The sequence below is a fragment of the Corvus brachyrhynchos genome, unplaced genomic scaffold, assembly GCF_000691975.1.
Source record: "Corvus brachyrhynchos isolate BGI_N302 unplaced genomic scaffold, ASM69197v1 scaffold616, whole genome shotgun sequence".
Taxonomy (NCBI): domain Eukaryota; kingdom Metazoa; phylum Chordata; class Aves; order Passeriformes; family Corvidae; genus Corvus; species Corvus brachyrhynchos.
Window position 1 is genome coordinate 664,883 of NW_008238831.1, and position 23,969 is coordinate 688,851.

General features: G+C 51.8%; 1 protein-coding gene across 1 annotated transcript; it reads left to right on the top strand.

Moving 5' to 3' along the window:
* Positions 1-760: 760 nt before the first annotated feature.
* ETF1 (eukaryotic translation termination factor 1) lies at positions 761-23,554 on the top strand. Its single transcript, XM_008636749.2, has 10 exons — positions 761-931; positions 11,619-11,794; positions 12,548-12,687; positions 15,959-16,097; positions 16,982-17,172; positions 17,636-17,765; positions 18,118-18,273; positions 18,817-18,881; positions 20,019-20,166; positions 21,502-23,554. Exons 1-10 carry the CDS (start codon positions 888-890, stop codon positions 21,582-21,584), a joined length of 1,272 nt encoding a protein of 423 aa, XP_008634971.2. The 5' UTR covers positions 761-887; the 3' UTR covers positions 21,585-23,554.
* Positions 23,555-23,969: the final 415 nt, after the last annotated feature.

Consider the following 23,969-nt stretch of genomic DNA (forward strand, 5'->3'; position numbering starts at 1 on the left):
GGAAAGCTGGCTTTGTCACTGATCTCTGTAGAAAGAGTCTGTCAATTCAAAATAATGGAAAATAATTTTTAATTTCCTGACCCCGCCTCAATACCCTGTCTCTGCTGACAGGGACTAGAAGGAGCTGTTATCTGTGTCTTACTTCCTAAACAAGAAGTTACCTCCTCCCAGCTCTTCCAAAGTTGAGTTGCAAACTGTGTGATCCTGTGCAGGGTGGCTGAGTTGGTGTTTCTGATTTGGTGAGGTGAAGGGCGGTAGCTGGGCTCTGCACAGGGTGTGAGGAGGAGCAGAGGGGCTCAGTTCAGCACTGCAGGCAATTAACCTTTGTGGCCAGAAGAAGATGGGAGTAAAAGGCTGCTCATGAGCCAGCTGTGGCCTTGTCAGAAGTTTAACCTTGCCACTCATCTCTGAGAGCTTGGAGTGCTCAGACTTTCATCAGACATCTCTGCTTCCCTCCTACTGAGGGATTCATTCTGCTTTCAGTCCACAGTTCAGTTTTGTAGGACAGATTTGGGGAAACACTGGGCCCCCCAGAAGCTGCAGCTGTGTCTTTCTCCATGGAGGCTGCAGCAGCCCAAGTAGAAGCAGCATTAACCACTCTGTTTTTCCTTTATCCTCTCTCTCTCTCGGGGCTTTTCTGCTGTTGCTTCATGCAGTTTTCCAGTGTCAGTGCTAAACTGACAATCTCTCTTTGTTCCTTTGGTCTCTGCAGTTCTGAATAGTTAGCTGGGCTACGGGCAGAGTTTTCTGCTAATCTAAGCTGTAAATGCTTGGCAAAATCAAGTACCAGCAACAACAAGCAGACCTGAGATGCCACATCCGAATCATATTTGGAAACTTCTCCAGCTCTTAGAAACACTTTCTTCTGCAAACACCTCTGCTTGGAAATGGCACTGCCACCTCCGTGGCGAGGTGGGCTTCCAGACCCCAGGTGAGAGTGCAGCTGGTGCAGGATGTGGAGCTCCCTTACGATGGGAAAACTTCAGGAGCTCTCTTGAGACATCTCCCCTGCCCTGAGCTTGCTCTGTTGGGAGCAGTAGCCCTTTTTGGTTATTTTACTGGAACAGGAAAAGAGGAGGTGAAGATCGAGGTGTCTCTGAAGGCACTGCCTGCAAACACAACTGAGGCTGATGTGTGGAAGAACATTTTTCCAAATTATGTGCTCTGGAAGGTGGGTCAAACAGGGCCAGTGCAGAAACGAAGTCTGAACGAGTAACTTATTCTAGTTGTAACTGGAAGAAATGTTTCAAAGTTGGACGAGGGAGAAATGGCAAGAGAAGGGGAAGTCTTGGTGTCTCCAGAGCCTTGGGAAAGCAAAGTGATGCGGTTCCTGCCTGGGTTTGGATTCTGCCATGTTGAGACTTACATCTAATATATGGGAGAAACAAAAAGTGAGAGAAATAAAGTCACCAGGAAGGATGGAGGCCTGGAAATACGTGGGAATTCCTGCAAAGAGAGACACAGTTCTGCTTGAGTTCCTGGAAAATGAAACAGTTCTGCTTGAGGGCGGGCAAGCTCACCTGTTGCTTACAGAAAAGATTTGCCCAGCTTGTGTTGCAGAAAGCATCATTTGCAGATGGGTTCTCTTGCAGTCTGTCCAGAGTCTTGCTGGTCCTGATGGAAAAGCCCAGCCTTGGAATTAGCCACAAGCTGCTGCTGTTTCCCAGCCTCGTGGAACAGGAGCAGGAGGCTGCTCTTCTCCACACCTTGCTCTGGGATGGTGCTGCTCTGGGACCAGGCAGCTGGCAGGGCTGAGATGTGTTTGGACAACCTGGTGGTTCTGGGGAGTGAGGTAGTCTTGGCCTGTTCCGCTGTGAGGGTGGTGGGCCTTTGCAGACGTGGCCTGAGAGCCCACCTTGCTGTGAGTTGGTACCACAGTGGGGAGAGCTGTGCAGCACCACTGCTGGGGGCGGTCGGGGATGACTGGGGGCAGTGACAGGTGTGTCCTGTACAAGTTTGCCTTGTTCCCAATTTCTTGTGAGCAAAGTCCTGGAAACCATGGTGCTGGGGTTCCCTGCTGCTCCCTCAGGGAGCTGTATTTCCCACCTGAATTAGGCAGAGCTCCTGCAGCACTCTCCTGTGGATGGATTGTTCTGCTGGTGGTGCTGAAGGTGGAATTGTGCTGGGATGACTGTGGGACAATAGCATAGATGTGTTAACTCCAGTGTGGATTCTCCTGCTCCATACAGGACACAGCACAGCAGATTTAGGGTGTGCTCTTGCTTCAGTGAGTGTGACACCACCGCCATGCCCAGGCAGGTACCAGAGCAGCTCTCTTGGCTTGAGGGGTGTCATACCCCCAGAGGAGCATTCAGTGAGGTCTGTGAGCACTGTGACTGGTGTCTGGCTGCACTGCTAGAGATGTGTGGGTCCAGAGGCTCCCTCCCCTGCTCCCCGGCTGGGAGAAAAAAAAGCCTTCTTTATCAGGATCTGTTTGTCATTGTGGCTGTGCCTCGGATCTGAGCTGTGGGTCAGTTTAACTGTTGATACAGGAGCTATTTCTGCAGCTTTCACCTTAGGATGGGGGGTAGGATGGAGGCCTTGCCCCAGGCCTGGATGAGCTGGTCCATCTGGGAGGGGCAGAGCCATGCCAAGGTGGTCCTTGGCTTTCCAGCTCATGCTGTGGTGTTTAGGATGCAGGGCTGATATGTTGTGCTAGTGCCAGTTGTGGGATGGCCTTGAGGGTCTCTCCTGCAAGCTGATGTCTGCAGTGGACCTCTCTTATAGAAAAGTCCTGCTCCAGCTGGAATTGGGCTGGGCTGTCTGTCACACAGTGGGAAATGTGAGACATGGGTGTGGGACAGGGGCTGGAGGAGGAGGGTCTGCAGAGATTGAGCTTTACTGACAGTGAGTTTTCTGCTTTGACTTGGTGATCTGCCACTCGTATGGAGTGTTTAGGGAAGAGGTTGTGGTTTCAGTTCTTACCCGAGGCAGATTGCTTCCTCTGAGTCGTGCTTTCTCGTGCTGCCTGTGGCAGGGGGAGCTCCCAAAGGAGGTCATGTTTCTGTGAGAGGTAGAGGCTATGATGTTAATACTGCCTTTTGCTTCTGGTGGTGTGAGGAGAAGGAGGAGGTGTTTGCAGAGAGGCTGGAATAGAAATAGTCCAGGGCAGAAGGGAGAGCTGAGGGCACCATGGCAGGAAACCACGTGGGATGTACAGCAGCTGCTTCCACACCATTTCCCTGCTATGACTGCTGGGTCTCTTCAGGCTGCCAGTGTCCTCAGTGCTGGGGTAGAAGCCAAATGTGGATTTCATGTCAGCAGGGCTGATCAGACCTCTCAGGACAAAGGCAGTGTCTCTTGTGTTTTGGTGGTGCTGAGAGTGGGTGGTCTGAGAAAGCTGTGCCACGTGGGAGGACAGCTGGAGCCAGGGAGATGTCCAAAGGGTTGTTGACATCCTGCTGGTTGCCTCAGTCTAATTGTTGTGAAACACTTCCTGGGCTCTCACCTGCCTGCTGTACCTGTTCCTTTTGAATTACAGCAACAGTTAGGAAGTGCTGTTTGTAGAGTACTCACGAGCAAGTGGCTGAGGAGGACCTGAGCTGGAAGAGTGGCTCCAGATCAGAACTGCAGCGAGTGTCTGACAGCCCATGGCTGTTCGGCAGCCTGGTACCTCTTCTACAACCGTGTGAATCATTAGTGAGCTGTGTGATTCATGCACAGATCATCATTCACATGGAGCTAATGAATGAGCCCCTGAGGAATGACGTGGTAGGAGATGGGAATGAGCACCTCAAAAGAGGACAGACTTTTTTGGCTTTGTGGCAACTGGATTTCTTTTCCCCACTGTTAGCCACCTATTCCCATGTAGCTCTGGGGCATTAGCATTTTAATAAGCAAATCTGGATTTGTTTCAGTCCCTCAGTGTACATCTTGTACCCAAATGGCCCATTAGCATAATGCAACAAGTCTTTTAAACTTGGAGCATTAATAATTGGAGAAGGAGGAGGGAGGGCAGGGGAGCTGTGGCAAAACTGAGCCTCCCAGTGAGTCACAAATGTCTGAAGTGCAGAAATGTCTGTTCCACTTCCCAGTAATTGGGCATCCGGGCTTTCTGCATGAGGTCAGATGCAGCCAATAGGGCCTATTCAAAACATGCCTATGCAATTATGTTTTGTGGTGTGTTGCCTTTGATCCAAGGATTTTGGAGAGGCATTGATTCACCTTCCCCGTGGGGTGCGCAGGATCCACTTGTGCTGATTCAGTGCTTGGGATGAAGTTGGGATCTGCTCCTGGAGCTGCACGTCTCATTCGGGATGTGGGTGCTGGTGGTGGCCTGAGCAGCAGTATCAGAGCTGGCCCCAGTTTGGGGGGATGGAGCTGGCCCCAGTTTGGGGATGGAGCTGCTGATGTGTCCCTCTGAGCAGGTGGTGCGTGGTGGCCCAGGGGCCACGGGCTCACTGTCACCTGCTACCTCTGCAGCCCTCAGACGCACGAGAGCTGCCAAACTGTGCTGTGTGGAGGAGTAGAAGTCCGTGACCTGATTCTTGTCTCACCTCCTTTGTGTCCTGGGAGTGAGGGAAGCTGAGCTCAGGAGGCAGCTCCTGGCAGGCGGCCGGCGGCTGCTCAGCGGGAAGCACTGCCTCGCCTGACCCTGCTGAGGCTCCAGCCAGGCTTGCCTCTGCTCCTTTGCTGAAGCAGCCATTTGCTGCCTCCCTGTGGGAAGCTCTCCCTGGCTGCTGGAGCCAGGGGTGCACTGAAGAAATGAGGCTCACTTGTGTTTTCCAGGGTGGGTTCTGGCTGGGTGCTTCTCTGCCTGGCTGGCACTCAGAGCTTGGTTGGCATCTGGAGGCCTTTCCTCTCTGAGAAGGTCAGTGGGTGAGGGTAGGAGGGCAGGATGCCTTTCCAGGACCGTCTGAGTGTCTGCCTTCAAGCTGGTTCTGGTTACATGAAGTGCTTTTTCTATCGAGTCTGCCAGCTTTACAGGAGAATGATGGACAAGATTCCTGTCTTGGGCTTTGGAGCAGGACTACAGCAGTAGAGCCTGGCATTGTGTGAGCCATGGTGGAATAGCTGCACGGTCTCACGCTGTGCAGTTGAGTGGTTTTCCTTTGTCCAGGGGAGAGGTGGCATTTAAAGGCTGCTGGAGGAATTTGGTGTCTGGGGTGTTTCTTCAATTCAGGGGAGAGGGGGCCTCAATTGCTTCGATTAATGCTTATGCTGAAAAGGATTCCTGAAGAATGAATTGCTTGGTCTCCTAAATCTGCAAATCCTCTCCTCATAACCACCCTGCCCCCATCTTGTCCTTTTTCTCCGCTTCTGAGGTGTCAGTGGATCAGAGAGGTGATCTCTGCCTCACTTGTGCTTGGGAACTGGTCCCTTCCATATTTCATACCCTTCTTTGGATGATGTGGGAGCCTTTGAGGAATGGTGTGTGTTAATGTTGCCTTTTAGGAGCTGATCCAGAGTTCTGCTGCATGCTGGGGTGAAATGCAGGATGCCTGTGGGGGATTGTGAGGTTCTTGCTGAAATAGTGCTGTACAAAGCTCTGCCTGGCTTTTGGCTCAGCTCCACGTGAAACCTCAGAGGAGCTGTGGCGGGTCCCACTCAGCTCCCCAGGGCTGCGTGCTCTGTCAGGGGTGCAGTACTCGTGTCCTGCTCGAGCTGTGCTGGGAGCCCATGGGCTGAGCAGGAGGGGGAGTTCATCTGTTTCTGGTGGAGGCATCACAAGACATTGTTGCCTCCAAGCAGCAGTCAGGTTGAGGTGTGTTGGCTGGGTTTATTGCAGAGCATTCAGCTGATACTCTCAGAGGCAATGCAGTCTTTAGCTTCCAGGTGATGTGGCCTCTGAAGCACCGAGGAATCTTGGACTCTTGAGATTCCCTGCTCTTTCCTAGCAGGTTTTCCAGGAAAAGTTGTGCAGCTCTTGCATCTGCTGTTGCCTCTCTGGATTTGGCATCTCGAGTGGACTTGAGCCACTTTCTGTTTGATGAAGGCTTTGTCTTATTAAAAGACATTAAGTCTTTAAAGGGCACAGCTGTGACCTGTTTGCTTCACAGCCATAATTCATAAGTTGCAGGAGCGTGTGTAGAAGCTCCCTCTGGCAAGGTCAGTGCTCTTGCACGCAGGGCGGGGATGAGTGGGGAGTGTCTGATGGCCTGGCTGTTGTAAGGGAACCCAAACCAGCAATTTGGTACTCGCCAAGGACACTCCCTTTCTGTAGCACTGCATTCAACATCTCTGCTCAGATGCAGCATCAATACCCCTCAGATATTCTTTACTCACATCACTGATTTTGTGGACTGTGCCCTGAACTTAGTCCTTCACTGACGTACCACGTGCCTGCAGCGCTGTGGATGTGGGTTCAGAAGCAGCTCTTTGGGTGTGCCTGATGGAGTTCTGCCTTGGGTTACACAGATATTGCTGGCATCTGTCCTGCAGCTGGCTGTGCAGGGAACTCATTTAGCCATCATACAACTTGGGTAGCCTTGGCTGTCCGGGCAGCTTGGGCTCCTTGGAATATGTTGTGCCTGCCCAGTAATCCAGAGTCCTGGATGGAGGAGACCAGCAGAGGTTACCTTGGGAAGGTAACATGGCTCAGAGCAGTGTGTGGCAACAGTTGTTTCATAGAAAGCTTCCCAGCTGTGGAATGTGGCTGGGATCAGATTGTGTGGGAGCTGTTTGCTCTGTGCTCCTTCCAGTCTCTGGCAGTCACACACAGGCCTCATGCTGCCCTTGGTTCCTTGGGAGAGCAGGATGCTCATGAAGCTCTGCCCTGTGAGAATAAGCCCATTTTGTGTCCTAGGGCATGACTGCCCTCCCTTGCCTCTGTATCCCACATTCCACAGTGTGCTGTTAGTGTGAAATGTTTCACTGTGGAACAGCTACGGCTCAGCTGCTGTTTGTCAGGTCTCCTCTGATACCACAGGGCAGGCCAGTCGCTGCTATTTATATAGCAGTCTGTGAAATTAGTGCTCTCCCGTGCCAGCACATAGCCCAAATTGCAGGAGACAGGTTGACTGACTGCTCCTCCTCGCAGTGCTGGTGGTTGTCTGCCAGGTGGAGGGGAGCTGTGGTCGGTGCTGCTGGTTTGGTGTGTGGGGTGGGGCAGTGCAGGACCCATTTCGGTGGCACAATGCTGTGTAAGGTGGTAGGAGCCTTTTGGAAAACCCCTACATCACTTTGTAGTACCAGCTGAAAGCTGAAGGTTTGAAGATCTGCTCAGCTGTTCCTTCTGGTGGCAGGAGAGTAGAAATGTGGTGACAAAGGCCTGCAGGTGGAGATGGTCACCCAGAGCAGGAGGCTCCTCTGGCAGCTGTCATGGAAAGCAGCCAGGGGGGTGCATGTGGCAGCCATCCCAGATGGGTGCAGTGCCTGCTTTGTGCACTCAGCTCCTGCTCTGGTGCCTCCCTCGTGCTGGAGCACAGAGCACGTCCACAGAGGGCCCCGCTCCTGGTACCGAGCGTGGCGTGGGCTGGGAACAGGGATCCAGCTGGTGCCAGCGTCCTCTGGGCCATCCCTGCTCCTGGAGGGGACCCAGCGGTTGTCCTGGTCTGCACACACAGCACAGGGAGGGGCTGTTGGGTGATCCCTCCTTTCCTTGCAGGGACAGGAGCTGCTTGGGTGCCACAGGAGCTGCTTGCAGGAAGAGTGGCACGGCTGTCCCCTCCAGCTTTTTGGGACTGGGTTAGTGGTGATTCAGCACTGCCCACTCGCTGTGATCACTTGTCAGCAGTTGCTCTGAGGTCTCTCTGTGTCTGTGAAAGCTGTTTCATGGCACAGTTGTCTGAAATTCCAACTGTGGTAACATTGGAATTTTAATAATAGAAAGGCTGTCCGATCCACAAACCTTGATTTTCTGAAGAACTTGCTGTCTCCAGAGAGTGAAATGTGCTTATTTTTGCTTCCCCTCTTCCATCAAACAGCCCTCTGGCAGGCTGTAGGAGAAAGCCAGAGCCCACCTGCTGTGGTGTGGGAAAGCTGGAGCCTTGATCCTCATCTTCTCTCCTAGAGATAGCTAATGCTGCTCATGGCAGGGGGTGATAAATCTGAGCTAATAGTCCGTTCCTCGCAGGGCTGGCAGTACCCACAGTGCAGGCAGGGCAGGCCTTCTGCCTTTCCAAGCTGGCACTGAACTGCCCCCTTGGTTCTTTGTGGTGTGTGGGCTGGTGCTTGTCTTGCTCCTGATTGTTTCCTCTGCCCCTGTCCCCTGAGCAGTGGCACTCGTTGTGCTGCTGCCATGGGCCAGGGTGCTGCTCCCCTCCAGAGCAAACATCTGGGAGCATCCTGCCCTCGGGTGGCACTGGCAGCTCTTTGGCCAGAACAGGGACAGCTGCTGCAAGCCCCTGGCTCAGCTCAGTCTGACAGCATCAGCTCCCAGCTGCTCTGGTGGAACTTGGGTGTGCTGAGCTGGGGGGAAACCATAGCAGTGCTGTGAAATCGGGGTGTAGTCTGGATCCTTCCGGAGTGCTGTGGGTGATTCAGGGAAGACCTAGCTCCTGGCACGTTTGACCCCGAGCTGCCAGTGTGAGCAGCGCCCCTGGTCTGGGTAGAGCACTTGGTTGTGCCCCCTTTTGGGAGGCCTTAGGATGGTTATGGGGAAATTCCTTACCTCATTCCCAGGTACGTGTACTCTGGAACCCTCAGCTCCAGAGGGGACGGTGGGATTTGCAGAAATACCTTTTATCTTGTTGAGGCTGCAAAGACCCAGAGGAGACCTGGAAATTGTCTTACTCTGCAGAGTAACCTATTTTTTCTGAGTGTTTTTGAACAGCAGCTTTCTTAGAAACTCTTTGCTGCGTTTTGTCTCCTTGGGGTGAATTTAGCAGATGCACCACAGGGTTTTTTAGACCCTGCCGTGCTGCATTAGGGTCACATACAGGTACAAGCTTGCTTTGAGAGCAGAAAGCTGCTCTTCCCTGGTCGGATAACAAGGTGTTGGCAGTGTGTGAGGGAGTTCTGCAGCCACCCTGAGTGCTGGTGCCCATCTGCTTCAGCTGGTGTCTTGCTGGTCTCAGTCTTTGGTTGTCTGGTGGTTTAGTGACCCCTTGGGGTGCTGGGTACCTGGGGACATGGTGACACGCTGGCTTCCTCCTTGTGCTCGAGGCCTCCAGCAGCCTGGTTGCCATGAGGTGCTCCCCTGGCAAGCTGCATGCCAGCTATTTTGCTGGATTCTGCAGGAATTGGTTAGAGCCTGAAATAGCTTTGGCTGTGTGCACAGTGGTGCAGCATGGCAAAGCCAAGGGGTGCACTTGATGTTGGTAGGGCAAGGTGCTTTTGGATACAAATCCAGCCTGGAATTCGCTGAAGGATTGGCCCAGGCACAGCGGTGTGCTGTGTTGAACCAGTTGGAGATTTAAATGAGCAGGAGTGCTTCCTCTGAGAGACCCTTTTCATTTGTTTGCAGTAATATATCACCAGGGCTTGTGAAGGCCACTGTGTTCCCTGGGGTGGGGTGTTCCGAAGGAGCAGTGCTGTGACCCTGCCTGGTGGGCAAGGTGCTGTGTGTAGGATAAATAATCCCCAGTTCCAGTGGTCCCAGTAGGATCCAGTGGGTGCTCAGTGCTGGCACCGGTGTTTGTGGGGCAGTGGAACACAGCACAAGGCCAGGGCTGGCATCTGAGGGGTGACTTGCATTTGAAAACTGAAGGGAGCTTTACAAATGACTTTGTACTGAAGAATTGCTCTTGGTAGTGCACGCCCAGCCTTCCTCCTTGCTGTGCACAAAGCTGGTGAGGTGTCTGGACAGTCAGTCCTGTGAGGAGCAGCTGGGGGGGCTCAGCTTGGAGAAAAGGAGGCTTGGGGGGACCTTTCTCTCTGCAAATTCCTGTAAGGAGTTTGTAGGTGGGGGGGATCAGCCTCTTCTTCCAGGCAGCTTGTGACAGGACTCGCTCCCTGCTCTTCGCCCTCTGTCCTCAATTCAGGAAAAACTGTATGAAATCTCCTCTTAGCAGGAGAGCCATGGAGTGCCCAAGGGGCATAACAGTCCCCCTCCCACGTGCCACACTGGGATGCCCTTAGGTGATGCAGGAAGTTAGGTGTGATGGGCAGAGCTTTCTAATCTCTGGGAAGTCTTAGGACTTTCTTCTTTCAGAGGACGGGATAATTCAGGAGTGCTGCTTTCAGAAAAGTGGGGAAGAGCTGCTTTCATTCTGATCAGCCTCTTCCTCAAAGGAGCCTGCTGGGAATGATAGCCATTATCTCTCCCCTAAGGCTGGTGCCATTCACTGGGGTAGCTAACTGCTTTAATTGAGTGGGATATGGAGTATTCTTGGCTGGGGTGACCTGGAAGCCTGAGAGCTGTCAGCGTGGCTCAGAGCTCCTCCTGGGAGTAACGCGGGCGAGAGCCGCTTTGTGACTTTCTCGACTGGTGTGGATGGGGAGCTCGGATATTAAAACCAATTAGTTGTCTTTAAGGTCAGGGACTTATTTGACCTACCAGCCTCTGCTTCAACTTGGCCTGGATTGAGGATCTTTGGGAGAGGGCTGCACAACTTTTGTAAGGAGGCTAATGAAGTGGTGCTTTTTAAAGCACTTCCCTGCTGCCTCTGCAGCCCAAACACTTGAGCAGGACGCTGGTGCGTGACAGCCTGGAACAGCAGCAAGCAGGAGCTGGGTTCGGCTCTTCCTCCCGTAGGAAATGTAAGAGAGCAAAACCCTGGGGTTTGGTGTCTGAAAAGCACTTTGCTGGCTCTCTGACTCAGAATCCTGAGAAGAGGCTTTTTCACAGAGCTTAGCTGGTTTGCCCTTGAGAGGGCTGGAGGATACGATGAGGGATTTGATTTTTATGCCGTTACTCTAACGGGAAGTGTGAGGTCTGGGTTAAATCTGAGACAGTGCAGAGGCAGCACTTCAGACATCTGGGATGCTTTAATGGCAAATGGGAGGTACCTGCTGGAAGGCAAATGGGAACTTCCCCAATTTTCCTTTTGGCTTTGGACGGATTTGAACCACAAGGCGGCTTTAGGGATTAAGATTTCTGCAGGACTCACCCCAAAGCCCTAGGAAAAACGAATATCAAACTTATTTTCTTTTAATTTACGCCTGTTCTGTGATTTGTGGGGTCTTATCTCCTGACTCTGTGCCTGGGGTTGGTGCTGGTGAAGCAGCAGTGTGTGCTTAGCACAGTTCAGTTAAAGCAGCTGCCAGAGCTGATGAGCTGCTCTGGGGAGAAAAGTGATAGTAGGAAAGCAGAAAAGACTCACTGTGACAAAGGGATCCTTCCAGTTCAGTTTTCTGTATTAATCTGAGGAAAACAACATGTTAAGGCAGCACTTGGGCTGCTCAGTGCTCCAGCTGTCTGAGAACAAATGGAGTGGGCTTTAAGATGTCCTTAAAGTATGTGGCTGCATTGTTTTAAATAATCTCTGCTGGGAGCTGCTTCCATTCCTTCTGCTCGCAGCCCTTGGTCCGTACGTGTGTTCTTTCTTCCCAGAGCAGTATCCCAGAGTAAACTAGCAGCTTCTGGAGGACTTGCTTGGTAGAGGCTGAGCACTGAAGAGAGCCTATTTTGTTTTCTTGTCTTTTCTCTCCCATAATTGTCCAGCAGAAGGGGAATTACACCAGCAGCAGTGAAGAAACATCTTTGGGGGAGGGAGGAGAGAACTGTGTACAGGGAACATGGTGTGAGGGTGCTTGTTGCTCTGCTGCCTGCTCACATCCCTTTTTTCCCTCCCCAGCAATGGTACCAGCATGATCTCGTTGATCATTCCCCCCAAAGACCAGATCTCGCGAGTGGCAAAAATGTTAGCGGACGAGTTTGGCACTGCCTCCAACATAAAGTCAAGAGTGAATCGCCTTTCAGTACTGGGAGCCATTACATCTGTACAGCAAAGACTGAAACTCTATAACAAAGGTAACTTCTAGCTTGTATGGATGCTGGCACACTTCCCTTTCTTGGAAGCAGCCTTAAGTTCCTGCACTATGCAGTTTTCTGCTAATCAAATCTGTTGGCCTGTGCTGCTGTTTTGCACTGATATTCCAGGTATGTTGCCCTTGGATGGCTACTTCAGGGGTGGACTTTGGGACTAGAAGAGTAAGGTGGTCCTTGTCTTTAATGAGTGGGCTCATGATTCTGTTCTTAGTGCTGACTCTGCTAGACGTGGCCAGATTTAAGAGCTGCATATTCTGCAGTAGTTCATTTGCACTAAAGCAGTGATTTTCTATCAAGCAGAAACTTCTGTGTGCCTTATGCATGGCATGAGCAGCTGCCATCATTTTGGGGGGGAGCAAACCTAGGCCATGTCAGATGAGCCCTGGAAGAGTTCATTGTTACTGCCTTTGCACCAGCCCCTGGCCTTCCCTGGGATGGTCACTCTGTAAATCCCTGTGTGGGACCAGCAAAGCCTCAGGGGCTGCTCAGCCTTTCTCTGGGTGCTGTGAGCTTGCAAGCTCATGGGTTTAACAGGCAGGTGCATGTCTGCTGCAGGTGCACTAAATGAGTTTGTTTTCCACTGTAGAGGGAATGAGGTGGGGAAAAGGGAAAATTAAAAGTTTGGGAACTTGAATTTCAACTCTGCTATGAGTCTCAAGGGCTGGCAGTCAGTTTTTGATGGGTACAGCTTGCTACGTTCCTTAGTGATCTAAACCTGCATTGTGTTGTTTGTAGTACCTCCAAATGGTCTGGTTGTTTACTGTGGAACAATTGTGACAGAAGAAGGAAAAGAGAAGAAAGTCAACATTGACTTTGAACCTTTCAAACCAATCAATACGTCGTTGTATTTGTGTGACAACAAATTCCACACGGAGGTAAGGACTCACCTATTTGCAGGAACCAAGGTCTGGGCACAACCTTGGTGTGCTTGAGCCTGGAGAGCAGCAGGAACATGCCCTGGGGAGGCCACTGGATGGCTTGGGACTGGCCAGAGATGGGGGATGCCTGCTGGAAGGAGCTGAGAGGCTGCCCAGCTCCTCCCACAGCTGAGTTTGTGTGACCCACAGACAGGAGCTCCTCTCTGTAGCTGGAGGAAGGGTGTTCCTAACCACAGAGGCCCATAGATCTTATTCCAAGCCAGGCTTTAAAATACTGCCAAGATACTATCAGTGTTGCCAGTCTTGGCTATCAGATGTGTTAACTGAGAGCCTGGATGAAGAACTGGCGTGTGCCTAATCTGTCTGGGGGGAAGTGGGATTATTTTTATCCAACATCTAATTAAGTTAAATGAATGGTTTGAGGCATATTTAAAGAAATGTGGATTATAGCAGCCGGTGTGTTGCCTCTGAGTCTGTTTTGGCTCTGGCAGGTGCAGAGGTCTCAATGTTTGCAGTGCCCCTCACGTCTGTGATGTTCCCCACGATAAATGTGTGGCCTGAGACTTAATTGCCTGTTGTCAACCCGTGTGACGTGGGCTTGACAGGCCCTCCAGTGATGTAGCTCTGCTTGTCTGCTGGGGTCTGTGGAGATGTGATCCATGAGTGGCTTCCAGAGGGCAGGAGTGCAGCAGGGACAGGTGTGCTTGTTGCACAGGTGAGGTCCATCCCTACTACTCTGTCTCCCCCCAAAGGATGAAATCCCAACACGTCCTTGACCTCCCAGGAATAAAAACCTGTGCACAGGCACAGGTCTGGAGTTCTGCTGGGTCGTCCATGTGTCCGTAGATGAGTGAAAGCAAGAGGCAAATAAGAGAGTTCAGTAGAGAGCCAGGATGCCAAGCCCAGGACGTGTTTGTCCCTGCTGCTGTGGGCAGTGGGAGGGTGCTGAGTTTCCTCCTGTCCTGCCAAGAGATGGATTCGTTGGGTCTCCTCAGCAGCTGCTGCCTCGGGGCACTGATTCACCACAGAAGTGCCCAGTAGGCTGTTCCAGGAGCAGCTGCACAGCCACTGGTGCTGCTGTGTGGCACTGCTCAGTGAGAGTGGCAGTGACCTGAGTGGAGTCTGTGGGAATTGCTGCTCCTGCTGATGGGATCACTGCCAGCACCTCCCTCCACGGGCTCTGTGCACTCCCCTGTCTGTGGAGTGTGGGGTTATTTCGCTTGGGATTGCCTGCAGTGCAGGGTCAGCTGGAGCTGTAGCAGCCTGCTGGGGGCTGTGAGCACTGGGCTCTGGCTTTGTCCCTCTCTCTGGCTGTAGAGCTGAGCTGACAGCCAGGGCAGCTGCTTGGGGCACCCACAGGTTTCCTGGGAAAGTGAGGGGGTGTGAAGGAGCAGGAGAGGGAGGTGATCTTCACCTTTGGGCTAAAGCTGCAGAGAGGAAGCTCAGTGCAGGCTGAAGGAACAGAAGAAAGGCAATAGTCCCATCTTGGTGCTGGACAGGTCACACAGTGCAGGCGCTGACAGAGCTGATCAGGGGCACTGAGGGAATCACTGATCATTGGTGCTGTATTAAAATAAAGGGAATTGGGAGTGTCAGAGCTGTAGTCATCTGCTGCCTGGCAGGAGCATGTGGTAAGATTTCCTGTAGATATTTTATGGCCTGTGTGAAACTGAAGTAACTCCCCCAGGGGGCTGTGAGCCCTGATGTGTGTCTGAGGGGTAGGATTTACAGTGACTTATTTTGATACCTTGGCTGGAGCATTCATTCCAGTCACACGTTTAGCTTGGCTCTGTCCCAGTTAAATAGATTGCAGTGTAATATGCCACTTCCTCCTCTCATTCATCCCACTGCTGAGGAATTAATACAGAATATTTATTTTGGCCAGGAGATTCCATTAAACCTTAGCCTCTGTTTCTTCTAAGCTTGAAAGCTGCAGCCTGGGTTGTGTGGATTTTGGAAGAGGATGACTGATGGGTTTTATCCTTTCAGTTCAGCCCAGTAATCAGGCTGACAGCCCTGCAGGCAGCTCAAGGTCCCGTGCAGTAACCCAGCACCATCACTTTCAGTGTTAAACTGGTGACTTCAAGCAATCTGGAGTTTTGACAAGTTCCCCATCCTACTGATGTGGTTTTGCCAGCCAGAAAGGATTCTGGCTATTGCTTTTTTGGGCATGTGTAAGCGAGCAGGAGTGTGTGTGTGTGCTGGATGTCTCTGCCCACTCAGACAGCCCTTGGGGGAACAGCAGCTGAGAGATTGCCTCGAGAAAGGAGTGTCGAGTTTGGGTGCTTGTGGACGCCCCAGGGCTGGGCAGGAGCTTGGGCAAAATCAACTCAAAAGCCTTGATACTGCTCAGTGCTTTGGTTGGTCAGCTTAAATGACCGTACGCCTTCTCTAAAGGGAGGAAAATTGAAGGATAACTTCATTTTGCAGCAAATGTTCTTGCTATCTTCTCCACAGCCAGTTATGCACAGAACAATTATTGCTGCTGCTACTTGTGCTCTGTAAGGCTGAATTTGCCACAGGCACTGTAGATTTATTTCATCATTCTGCCTGTGGGACTTGAAGTCAGCGGGTGCAGCAGACCAGTGGTTGTGGTAGGGAGGCTGTGTCAGTGCTGTGGAGTACAAAACTGAGCTGACAGTGAACTGAGCTAGTTCTCCTTTCCTGGCTGGAATGCCAGAATCATCCTCCAGCTGTGCCAGCCAGAGCGGAGAGGCCGCCTCAGAGAGGTGGGATCCATTTCACTTCACACTCTCCAGAGCCCTTCTCTGGGGTTTTGCTGTCACACCTGCCCATGACCTCAGGTGGGGAACTGGCAAAGCTGGGAAGTCGTGATCAGAATTAAACTTGGTTTTCCTTTGTGCTCTTGACAGTGTCGTGTGGGATGGGATTATGTAGGGAAGAAATTGTTCCCTGGGAGGGTGGGCAGGCCCTGGCACAGGGTGCCCAGAGCAGCTGGGGCTGCCCCTGGATCCCTGGCAGTGTCCAAGGCCAGCTTGGACATTGGGGCTTGGAGCAGCCTGGGATGGTGGAAGGTGTCCCTGCCCATAGCCAGGGAGTGGAATGGGATGAGCTTTAGGGTCCTTTCCCACCCAAACAACTCTGGGATTCTGTAGTGATCTGGAATAGTTACAACTCCTGAGTGTGCTGCTTTTCCTCTAGTTCATTTATAAAACAATAGCTGTGAGCTGAGACTGCTGGAGCTGTGCTGTCTCTGGTGCCCTGTGTGAGCCATGCCCCACCCTGACAGCCTCACTCTCTGTTCCAGGCCCTCACGGCGCTGCTCTCCGACGACAGCAAGTTTGGCTTTATTGTAATAGATGGGAGTGGGGCACTCTTTGGAACTCTCCAAGGAAACACGCGAGAAGTGCTGCACAAATTCACTGTGGATCTTCCAAAGAAGCATGGTAACACACTAGCCTGTCTCTGCTGAGTGCAGCAGCCTGTCCTGGGGTGGGATGTGAGGGTGGAAGTGGGGAACTTGGCCTGTGGGGGTTTAGCTCTGCTCAAGTCTGTGCTCCCTTGGAATCTGACAGCAAAACCTCCAGTCTGAGCCTTCTGTCAGAATTAATGAATCACAGTAATATGCAGTTGATCTTAGAAGTGGCACTTTTTATTTCTTGCTGCATTTGACCCTTTATTTGGTTTTGGGACAGTTCTAACTAAATATTAGTAGCACAAGTAGTAATCCCACTCGATGGAGTCGTTCAGGTTTGATGTGCTGGTGGTGTGTGCACACCAGAGCGAGGAGGAGCGAGCTGCTCTCCGCAGGAAGCACAGGGCCTAATGGAGCAAGGAAAATTCGAGTTCCACTCTGTGGTGCTGTGTTGTAGCCAGCCACTGATGAGTTCAGCAGATTGTCTGCTGGTTACTCCTGGCCTACTGTCCTTTGTAGAGTGGATGGGACAAAATGAAATAAAAACTGCCCCCAGTGAGGTTGTGCAGCAGAGACTGCTGGGCCGCGCTGCGTCAGCAGTGTTTGAGGCAGTGTACAAAGAGAAAGCTTCTAATGAAGGTGCAGGAGAGAGAATGTGCTCAGATGTTCAATTTCTGCAGAGTTGTGAGTCTTTATAGCAAGAAAAGAAACATTTTCCTCTGTGGAGAAAAATCTGGTGGAAATGAACCCTCTTTATTCCCTGAGTGTTCCATGAGAGCCCCTGCCTGGGCTCGTGGCAAACGTAATTCAGGAGGCTGCAGCTGCTCTTGGCTTTGGTTATTCCGGGCCAGCTGTGTCCTAAGGATGCTCCTGGGATGCAGTGGGTTCCCCATGGCTGCCCCATCCCCCCTGCAGGCAGAGGAGGTCAGTCTGCCCTGCGCTTCGCCCGCCTGCGCATGGAGAAGCGGCACAACTACGTGCGGAAGGTGGCCGAGACAGCCGTGCAGCTCTTCATCTCCGGGGACAAGGTCAACGTGGCTGGGCTCGTCCTAGCTGGATCAGCTGACTTCAAAACTGAATTAAGTCAATCTGACATGTTTGATCAGGTGAGTGGCCTTTCCTGAGCATACCCAAGTGTTTAAGTGTCAGTGGTGACGTGGTGATTGTAGCAGGAGCTCTGATACGAGATGCTCCTCAAGAGGAATGTGACTCTGGTGTCCCAAGAGATTTGATTAAAAATGTGATGTGTCCAAAGAGGTCTCCCTTTCCTAATACCTCCTGCAAGGAGCGGAGAACTCCTTTTCTTAAAACAGGGCTAATAAGAAATCTGTCCTCCCTGGTTTGGAACTGGTGTTCCCATTCTTTGTGTTCCCAAATCTAAAGCAGAAGCTTTACTGCAATTAAACTCCAGTAAAGCTAATCTGTGGTTCAATACAGTGCATTCAGAGGTCCCTCTGCCTCAGGTGAAGTGCAGTAATGAGTGCAGTGACCCCATGGCAGGGTGAGGAGTCTGACAGCCCTGCTCTGGAGTGGATTTATGTTTTCATGTCTCCTCCTTCTCTCGTTCAGCGGTTGCAATCCAAAGTGCTCAAACTAGTTGACATTTCATATGGAGGAGAAAATGGCTTCAATCAAGCAATTGAGTTGTCAACTGAGGTCCTCTCCAATGTGAAATTCATCCAAGAGAAAAAACTAATAGGTACGTGATGCCCTGCAGCCTCCTCCCGAGCCAGGCGTGTGGCACTGAGTGTGCTGGTCTTGCTCTTACCCTCCTGGCAGAGCCCTGGTGCTGCCCCAGCCCTGCCATCCTGGCTGAGAGTGTGAGGTTCTTTTTGTCACCTGGACACCTCAGGTGCTGGTGGGGGGGGTTTGGTTGGTGTCTTTTTCCCCACCAGACTTCTTGGACTTTCTCTGTCCCTCCATCAGAGAACACCTTAGCTCCAGGCCTTCTGGTGGCAGCTGCTTCTCCCAGTTGCTTGCATTCAGATGAAGCTTGTTTGAAGTGTGGGTGCTGTGCTGAGTGCTCATGGCAGGCTCTCTGTGCCCTGCAGGACGATACTTCGATGAGATCAGCCAGGACACGGGGAAGTACTGCTTTGGTGTGGAAGATACACTAAAAGCTTTGGAAATGGGAGCAGTAGAGATCCTGATAGTCTATGAAAACCTGGATATCATGAGATACGTCCTGCACTGCCAAGGCACGGAGGGTACGTGGTGCTCTGGGACACTGAAAGGTCTCAGGGTTGAACACCTGAGGTGCCTCACTGGGACGGGTTTGCTGGAGGAGCTCCCTGAGGGGGTCTGATCACAGGAGTGTTCTGCAGGTAGATCCTGACCTGCAGCTTCCCAGCCCCTGTGGGGGAAAAGCTGGAACGAGCAGGGTTCCAGTGCACAGAGGGAACTGCAGTGCCAGGGGGCACTTGGGCACAGGGCCAGCCTGGATCCTGCTTCAGCTGTGTCAGTGTGGTGCCAGAGGGGAGACTGAGGTGACGTTGTGGCCACAAACACAATACCTCTGCCTACAGACAGCCCCTGTGCCTGCAGCAGGACCTGTCCCTCTCTGTGGTGGCTCTGCAGCTGCTCTCTGCTGCTGTGCCCTGTTGGGTTGCCCACAGAGCTTCAGAGAGGAGGGAAGGCAGTGGCAGTGCCCAGACCCTCTGTTGCTGGCTGTGCTCAGTCTCCTGCTGTCTTAAAACTGCATCTTGTAGCCTTATCCAAACTAATACTATTATTTTTTTCTCCCTTCTCAGAGGAGAAGATCCTGTATTTGACACCAGAGCAAGAGAAGGACAAATCCCACTTCACAGATAAGGAGGTATTTCAGCTTTGGGGCTTCTGGCTTTGTTCTCAGTGTGTTGGTGCAGAGCTCTGGACACCTGGGCTTAGTTTGTCCCAAGCACCTGAGCACAGGGACCTTCTGGCCCTCAGTGACACCTCAGGCTGGTAGCCTGTGGCTCCTCCTGTGTGACCCCTGGATCCGACACCTGCTTTCCTCCAGTCTTCCCTGCTGCCAATCCCAAGGTTGTGTAAATGGGCAGTGTGGGGTCTTTGGCCACCACCAAAGCATCACCTACAGGGGTTTGGTAGCCACTGTGCAGGCTGAGGCCCTGAACCATTGCTCCCTGCTCATGGGGCACTGATTTGGTTGTGCAGGACCACTGCGAGGTCAGAAATGGTGACATGGATCAGGTGCCAAGGGGATGTTTGCTTTGGGATGTATTTGACATGTGGAACTGTCATTTGCTGCCTGAGTTCCCTGCCTGTGCAGGTCAAACAGCCCTCGTGGACCAGGGCTCTGTTACTTTGCAGAGTAAACTGGGAAAAAAGTGTCCCTTGCCAAAAGCGTGGGCATCTGTCCCCCATGGGTTGTGTGGGGGCCATTTCCAGCTGCCTTCCCTCCTGGAGGAGGATTGGCAGTCCCTGCTGTGCATGGAGGGTTTGCAGTGTTACCTGCACTGATGCATTTCTATTTCACAACAATCACTTCACCTTCTGCTTAGAACACGGTGCCTTTTGGCTCTGTGCTTGCATGGATCAGTGCTCCTGCCTGAGAGCAGGGCCTGCTGGACGAGTGGGGCTGGAGTCCCTGCAGGGTGCAGAGCAAGTATGAATGAGCAGTGAAACTGAGACCTAGTGTGAGGTGACCCTGGAGCAGAAGAATCAAGGCAGTTTTTTCTCCTGCTTCTGCACTAAATTCCATATTAGAGGCCCAAAACACTGTCAGTGATTAATTCTGTAGCACCAGGAGCCTTGTGGCTGTGCCAGCCCTTGCCTGGTACAGTTGAGTCAAGAACGCTTCCACCAGGAAGGTTCCTGTGGAGCGTGGGGGCTGCTGTCCCTGCTAGGGCTGACAAAGCCACGGAGCCAGCTTTGGGGGGGTTTTCTCAGTACTGAACACACAGTGACTGTAACAAGTTTTATTATTTATTTCTCCCTTCCAATGTCTCCACAGACTGGGCAGGAACATGAACTCATAGAAAGTATGCCCCTCCTGGAGTGGTTTGCAAACAACTACAAGAAATTTGGAGCAACATTGGAAATTGTTACAGACAAATCACAAGAAGGATCCCAATTTGTGAAAGGATTTGGAGGAATTGGAGGTAAACTGCAAGAGGAAAATGTGTTTGTTTTTTTTTTAGTGGTTGGTTTGATAATCTGGTGCCAACATGAGTGGGATTAATCTTATTCCAGTCAGTCATGGAACCAGTTCCAGAACCAATTGTCTTCACCAGGGTAGATTCATTCCCTGTCCTGCAGGATGATGGCCCATGTTGGGCCCTGTTGCTTTCCAGCTGTGCTTCTCGATCCCTGTGTCCTCTGCAGTGCTCAGGGATGGGCTTGTCCCCCTGTCCAGCTGCTGGAGCTCAGGAGGGCCCTGAGCTGCCTGGCTCTGTCTCTGCACAGTGGTTTGGTGGCAGCCCCTGCCCTGCCCTGTCAGAGATGGGGCTCTGACCACCCTCGACCCTGTTCCTGCAGCACTTGGAGCTGTTGCTCATCTCTCAGAGCTTCCCTGTACTTTGCTCCCTGATCTTCTGCTTCTTTCCAAAGAAAAGTATTTTTAGTCCAGCCTCTGGAGCAGTGAGGCCTCTGAAAGGCAGTCCTTCTCTGGAGCTCACTGACATCAGCCACGCCTGGCAGAGGTGCAGGTGGCTCCTGTGCCAGTCTTACAAATCCTGGGCAGGTAGAGCCAAACCTGCAGTGCTCTGTCCTGCCCAGGCAGGGATTGCAGGACAGAGCTGTGCCACTGGCTGTGCTCAGCTTTGATGAGCGTGAACCAGGGGCGAGTGCACTGTAAAGAGGAATTTCTAGGGCCCAGAGAACACCAGCTGGGAAGAAACAAGCTTGGATTGTTTGGCTCCATAAGGAGCAATAGATTTCTAAGTTTTCAGGGTTTGTAATTCCAGGAGTCTCTCATTTGCAGCCAGATCGAGCCTCTTTGCATGGTGGGATCCTCTTTGCTCCCATGCTCTGTAGGCTGGAAAGGAAGCATCCTTGAAAATCTCCTTCACCTCAGTAAATGATTCCAGGGATACAGGATTTCCGGAACCCTGGGTTGGTGTTTGGGGTGGGAAAACAGCCCCTAAATCCTGCTTTTACTCCATTGTGAAAGTGTCTGCAGTGCCAGCTGCCCCCTGGGTTTAACTGCCAGGCCTTGGTCTGAGCAGTGACACTGGGACCAGTGACCTGCTACTGGTGCTTTTTGGAGATGCAGCCCTAGAGCAGGCTCAACTTTTCCAGGAGGAAGCTGGCCTGGCTGGGCAGGTGGATGCTGCTGCCTCTGGGCAATAATTCCCCGTGGCATTTCTCACTCCAGCTCCTGCCTGCTGCCAGGCCTCAGCGTGGGCACGGCGGGGAAGCTCTGGACGTGCAGGGCTGGGGAGGCTGCTCAGTGCCTGTGGGAATGCTGGGGAGGCTAAAGGCTGTTTCTTTGGCAGGTATCTTGCGGTACCGAGTGGACTTCCAGGGCATGGAATACCAAGGAGGAGACGATGAATTTTTTGACCTTGATGACTACTAGGTAGTCGAGCTGGGTCCGGCAACACGTGCCTCGCCCCTCCAGCATCCAACCCAAGGAGCAAACTCATGGTGGAAAACACAACAGATCCCTGCCTTAGAATTGGAACATTTCCAGAACTTGATCCACGAGCATTTGGATTTAAGAAAGCAAAACCCTACACTTTGATTTGTCATAGTGTCAGTACAGCAGCAAACTACTAAGTTCCTATATGCCACTTTGGACTAATTTAAAAAGAATCCCAGTTTTTACTTTTACTCAATGGTGAAATTGGTTGCTCTTGTATTTTATGGAAATGATTTTTTTAACCTTCATGATACATTAACTGCTGTAAACCTCTTCCTTCCAAAATTAATAGAAGTAAGATCCTACTGGTTTGTCTCTTTATACTTTGATTGGGGAAATCAATTGCTGCATTTGGCAGCGCCGTGACCCATTTACATGGCATTCTCAGCTTAGCCTGCAGAAGAAATGGAACGAGGTTGGAGCCATAATTCTCTTCAAAAGCTTGAGGAGGCACTGACCTGAGTGCTGGTTCATTACATGTGGCTTGCAAAATTCTGATGGTTTGGGGAGGCTCACCAGCCAAACGTGCTTTAATCTATTTGCAGAAACACTGCTCTTACAAACTAGGAAATGCACTTCATGGATTGCAATGAGAAAATGCTGCTGGAGTCTTGGGCTTAATTTGGATTTGAGCAGTGCAGCCTTCAGGAATTTATTTTTTTTTTCAGTCTTGACAAAAATAAACATGAGATTTCAGTGAAGTAAGGTACACTTGGCTTTTTGTTCCTCAGTAAGTTTTTCTTTTTGCTTTAGGACTGCGTAAGGTTTCCTTGATTATGTGAATTTGAGCCCACAGGTCTTTAATGGAAGTGGGTGTTTGACAGGAATACTGAGTCAGTGGAGTGAAGGCTGAATTAGTGCTGGGAGTGTGGAATATTTGATTCTGATCTGTGGAGCGCTGGCACAGCCCCTGGGAACACCCAGCTCCCAGCACTGAGCAGTGTCTGTCCTGTGGGGATGTGCCCTTCCAGGGGTAAAGGATCACCTCTGGGCCATCCCAGACTGCCGAGGCTTTGTGTCCTGCCTGTTCCATCCATAGAGCCAGGGAGCTCATCCTTGGGGCGTGTCCAGCCTGCTGGTGACACTCTGGGGGTCAGGGGGCCGTGCAGGCCAGGGGGCAGTGGCACCAGGCCAGGTCCTGCCCCGAGGGGAGCAGTGGCACAGCTCCAGTCCTGCTCAGGTCCTGCTCCCTCCCTGGGGGCTCTCCCAGCGTCGCTCCCGGTGCTTCCCTCAGGAGCAGCTCCTGTTCCAGCTGCAAACCTTTGCCTCTTGTCCTGGTTCACTTGAACAGAGGGAGCTTCTCTTCAAATTTCTGCCACACTGTTGTTTGAGGTCCAAAATTCCTGTCCTTGTGAGCAATACCATTTGTCCCCCTGGTCCCTAACCTGGCCGGCGGCTTTGCTGCCGTCCTCACATCCAAGCTGGAATCTCTCCCGGGAGGTGGGGCTGGGTCTGCTCAGGGCTGAGCACAGCCCTGGCCCTCACAGCAGTATGTTCTGGATTTTGCCATTGTAAATGGGTCTAATGTGACATGACAAGACCACAAAAATTGGATGTAAATTTACATTTTTGAATATACTGCTTGTTGTTTCACATGATACATTAGGGTATGCAGCTCCTTTTTGTAGTTTTTATTTTTACTATTTAAGTTTGGAAATGATGCCAAATTTTTGTATTTCTTTAATCAATGTGTTCTCTTCAGTGATATATATTGCATTATATATTGATGTGTATATCAATATATACTGATATGTATTACACTTACACATGCAAACACACTCAACGGGGGTGGGAGATCCCGGCCTTCGCATACTATATAGCCTCTGCAGAGAGATCCCAAGCAGTGATATCTTGGTGTTGTGATGTACAGAAATGGAGAAGAGTATTAAACCATATTTAAGAATATAGTACAGACTCCTGCTTTGTTTTCTTTAGTCCAGGAAACTCCAGCTTTTTGCTCTCAGCTCGGTGCCAGCTTCAGGGCTGGAGGTTGGAGGCAGCTCTTTTGCAGCTTGGTTTGTGTTTCTGGATGTGTTTTCCCCTGTGCTGGCCCTGCTGAGGCCCCACCTCAAATCCTGTGTCCAGTTCTGGCCCCTCACTGCAACAAGGACACCGAGGCACTGGAGCGTGTCCAGGGCAGGGAATGGAGCTGGGAAGGGGCTGGAGCCCCAGGAGCGGCTGAGGGAGCTGGGAAAGGGGCTCAGGCTGGAGCAAAGGGGGCTCAGGGGGGACCTTGTGGCTCTGCACAAGTCCCTGACAGGAGGGGGCAGCCGGGGGGGTCAGGCTCTGCTCCCAGGGAACAGGGACAGGAGGAGAGGGAAC